Source organism: Sinocyclocheilus rhinocerous, unplaced genomic scaffold, assembly GCF_001515625.1.
Source record: "Sinocyclocheilus rhinocerous isolate Xijiao unplaced genomic scaffold, SAMN03320098_v1.1 scaffold2302, whole genome shotgun sequence".
NCBI classification, from domain to species: domain Eukaryota; kingdom Metazoa; phylum Chordata; class Actinopteri; order Cypriniformes; family Cyprinidae; genus Sinocyclocheilus; species Sinocyclocheilus rhinocerous.
The window spans coordinates 398,933-403,110 of record NW_015633527.1 but is presented as its reverse complement, the minus strand read 5'-3'; the positions used below and the strand labels follow the sequence as shown (position 1 = coordinate 403,110).

Below are 4,178 nucleotides of genomic sequence, written 5' to 3'. Positions count from 1 at the left end.
TTTTATTGCTCTCAAAAAGAGAGTTAAAACCATCTGGAAGCACTGCGACGTGATATATCCCTTCATCTTCTAGTGTGAGATTTGTGATGTGTAGTGTGACAGTCCTGTTTTCCACATCACTCAGGGCAAACTTTTCTTTGCAAAGATTGATTTCTATCCAAGTTGCTATCTTTTCCCCATTTTTGTACAGACTAGGTTTGGAGTTTCTAACAGAATCTTGAAAAGTGAAGTTAACAGCGATGTTTTCTTCCAATGTGCCATCGACTTCATGCGTTGATTCCACTGAAATAAAAACAACACTTTGTCACTTCAACAGAAATCTAATAATGGACTGTTTAATGGCAGGCCGAACTCATCTTTATTTGTATATGTTCAACAGCTTTTTACTTTTGTGTCTATAAAGAAAAAAAGAGAGAAAACTACACCTGAAATAAAAACAACACTTTGTCACTTCAACAGAAATCTAATAATGGACTGTTTAATGGCAGGCTGAACTCATCTTTATTTGTATATGTTCAACAGCTTTTGTGTCTATAAAGAAAAAAAGAGAGAAAACTACACTGAAAAGCATTCACCTGAGTAAAATGTGTACAACATTAGCTCCGGACTCCCCTACATCATGAAAACTGTAATCTCAATCAGTCTGTGTCATGATGTTTCTTTTTAGTGTTAAAAAAACCTACTCGCTGTTATTTCATTGATGGTATGATAGAGGTATGAAACTCTTCAAAAGAAGAAAGAGCTGTTGTTTTGCAGATCTCTCTCACATTTTCCATGAGTCAAAGGAAATCTCTTGGTACTTCAGTTGCCTTTTTTTGTACAATACTACAAATCCTTTCAATAACATTTTATGTGTAATTACTTTGGCCTAAAAACTTGAAAATTAAAAAATGTGTAAAATTACTTAAAAAAAAAAAAACAAGTGTAAAGGCACAACTATTGATGTATTGTTCAAAATAAATAAAAATGGATATTAGGTTTATATTGTGCCTTAATGTAAGAAACATTTCCAAAAGCCGACGTGAAAATACCGTACGAATCAACAGACAGGACAGACAAAACCCCAAAATGATCATGACCTCTTTTACTCACCGTTAAGAGTCAAGTACAACATGAATGAGAAAAGTACGAGTTTCTTCTTGAGGTCACGCTTCATGCTGCAGATGGAACGGAGCAAATGAACGCAGGCAGCCACCGGAGATGCACACGTCTTCCCGTTTCTGCTGATTTATGCTTTGCACTAACATACTGTTTAGAATAAAACCTACGTCTTTCAGGGGGAGGTACAGACAGGAACTGAATGTCATTACGCTTTTTTTTCTCCTTTTGTTCACTTTCAGATCTCTGGAAACCCAAAAAAAGAAAAGTGGATGTCAAATAAATAAATGAAAAAAAAAAAAAAGAATAATAATAATGATAGCAATAAAATCTAAAAAGGTCATTGTTATAATAAACAGCATTTTTTTTTTTTAAAGGTGCTCTATTACATTTTCATTAGGCTACTATACATATATGTAGGCTACTGTGACTGTAGGTCCTACATTTTTGTCAAATGATTTAATCTCTCATCACACAATCCCACCACAAGACCACCACAAGACCACCTTGAGTTTCACAATCCCACAGAGGAAATACAGATGTGTGTAAACTGCCACAAAACAGACTTACGGCTCACCGACTGCATGACATTATAACATTTAAAACACCTTTAAACAAAAGAAACACTTAAAACAACCTACCCAAACATAACATTATGGAAAATTCCCTTGCTCTAAGAACACAGTTGCACTTTTTTGTTAAAATCTACCTGCACTGGGCCTATATAGCTGACCAGTTTGGTTTTACTGTGCTTGATGACTAATTTACGACTCAATATGAATGTATTTAGGCTATTTATGATATTTTGTGGAAATCAGACTTAAGGCTAGGCGAATGTATAGGCCTACATGTGTTTTTACCCCTGATATATGATACTCTATTAGATCTGAATGTGCTTCCTCGAGAACACGCGGAACGTGAAGCCGCGCCGATCACGTGTTAAAGTGAACGCACCCGACGCTCATGACGCCATCTCGTTTGACCGTTCCCCGGATGAAGCCGAGTTGTTATGACAACGAAGGTCACGCAGCAAAGCGAAAGTACCGTCGCACACCAAACGCTTGAAGAGTTTGATTCATGGACGCCGGAGCGAGCACGTACCTCATAAGACCGAGTTATAAAGACAAGTAAGTCGATCATCTTCTCGTTTTAAACGTTGTACGATGAACTTAGCCGGCTAAAACAGCAGCTAAGCTTAAGGCTGGCTTTCAGTGCTTCTAGTGTTTAACGTTACATAAACATCCGCTGAGCTTCATCTAATAGCTTTTTCCGTTCATTTCGCCTGTAGGTTCAAGGCAGGGGTGGCGAAAGAGTGTATTGGAGAAATCCTGAGGGAGCAGCTGTATGGAGTGCAGTATGATCCCGAGGAAGCTCCCGCATTATCCAGAGCTTTAGCAGACTGCATTAAAAACAAGCTGCGAGGTGAGAGGCGGACACTGCTCTGTTTCTGGCTGACAGACGAAGAACTAGAGGAACTCTGCTTAATTATTTCATCACTTACGTATCTATCCAACTGTCTGTCTGTCTATCTATCTATCTATCTATCTGTCTATCTAACTGTCTAACTGTCTATCTATCTATCTATCTATCTATCTAACTGCCTGTCTGTCTGTCTATCTATCTATCTATCTATCTATCTATCATCTATCTATCTATCTAACTGCCTGTCTGTCTGTCTATCTATCTATCTATCTATCTATCTATCATCTATCTATCTATCTATCTATCCAACTGTCTGTCTGTCTATCTATCTATCTATCTATCTATCTATCTATCTCTCCAACTGTCTGTCTGTCTGTCTGTCTATCTAATACTTCAGACATGGTGAAATTTGGAATACATTTGGAGGACAAAAGTGTAGACTTTGTTATAAATTGTTTACTTTTTATATGAAGATATGTTATAAATGCAGTATTTTGAAAGCAGCACCCCAGTTTAATATCTTTAAAAAGTTTTTAAAATTATGAGACGTTATAAGGCTAGGAAATTATTTTTAATCAGTGAGATATTTTTACTCAGTATGATTTTGTTTAACCGCCTACAGTGTACATGTGTATTTAATTTAAATTTTAATCTATTTCTTGCTTTTTGTTTCTCTGTTGTAGTATGTATCATTAAGTATATCTCAGTCTGTAAGGACTTATAGTTTTATTTTGTTCTGCTAAAGAAAAAAAAAAAAAAAAAAAAACTTTAATGAAGAAAATGCCCAATGCCGGATTTCAGCAGTCTTTGTGTCTGAAACAAAATCATTTTACATACAATTGAACATGAAAACTGTATTTATTTATTTATAAATTTTTTTGGGCTAAACTTTGATTTTGATTGATACGTTGAGTATTGAGTGACAGCAGATCGTTGTATTTTCAGATGTGGGCTTTGACAGATACAAGCTCATCGTGCAGGTGGTCATTGGAGAGCAGCGTGGAGAGGGAGTCAAGTAAGCCGTTACTTCTTAGGAAAATGAATGAATTGTGAAATCAGGATGGTTTCAAACGAATCTTTAGCAAACCTGAGCAGTCGTACTGTGTTTTTTGTGCAGTAGACCCATGACTACAGACATTATCACGTGCAAAAGATGCATCCTCAGATGTTTAGCTGTGACCTTTGGGTTGTTTGTCACGTATCTGAGGTTTCTACTGATCTTCTAGGCCACCTACATTGAGTAAGATACAGTCTGACTCAATGTGGTCTCATGATGTGAAACCAATATTGCCGGGCATCTGAAACCCAGAGTTGTTTGTATTTGCAGATCTGACTTGTCAAGATCTTGAGCCAAAAAAAAAACAAAAAACCCTGCAGTGAAACAAAATTGTGTTTGTTATATATGACATACCTTTAGACACATATATATTTTTTTTATTAAATTTTTTTATTTTATTTATCACATGGCAATAAAATACATTATATTTAAATATCGTATAGAATTTTTATAATTTATTCTACTTAATTATTTAATTACTTGCATATTAGGGGATTATAATTATTTTATAAAATAAAGTAATTATTTACATATTATTAATTATATAAGTTCGTATTTCATAATATATATATATATATATATATATATATATATATACGTA

General features: G+C 35.0%; 1 protein-coding gene across 1 annotated transcript in view; it reads left to right on the top strand.

The window, feature by feature from the left end:
• Window positions 1-1,869: 1,869 nt before the first annotated feature.
• LOC107744197 (tctex1 domain-containing protein 2-like) overlaps window positions 1,870-4,178 on the top strand; it is a 2,933-nt gene continuing 624 nt past the window's right edge. Inside the window, exons 1-3 of the mRNA XM_016557719.1 lie at window positions 1,870-2,225; window positions 2,387-2,520; window positions 3,466-3,535. Coding sequence (XP_016413205.1) covers window positions 2,176-2,225; window positions 2,387-2,520; window positions 3,466-3,535 — 254 coding nt within the window. The 5' untranslated portion in view covers window positions 1,870-2,175. The remainder of the gene's footprint in view (window positions 2,226-2,386; window positions 2,521-3,465; window positions 3,536-4,178) is intronic.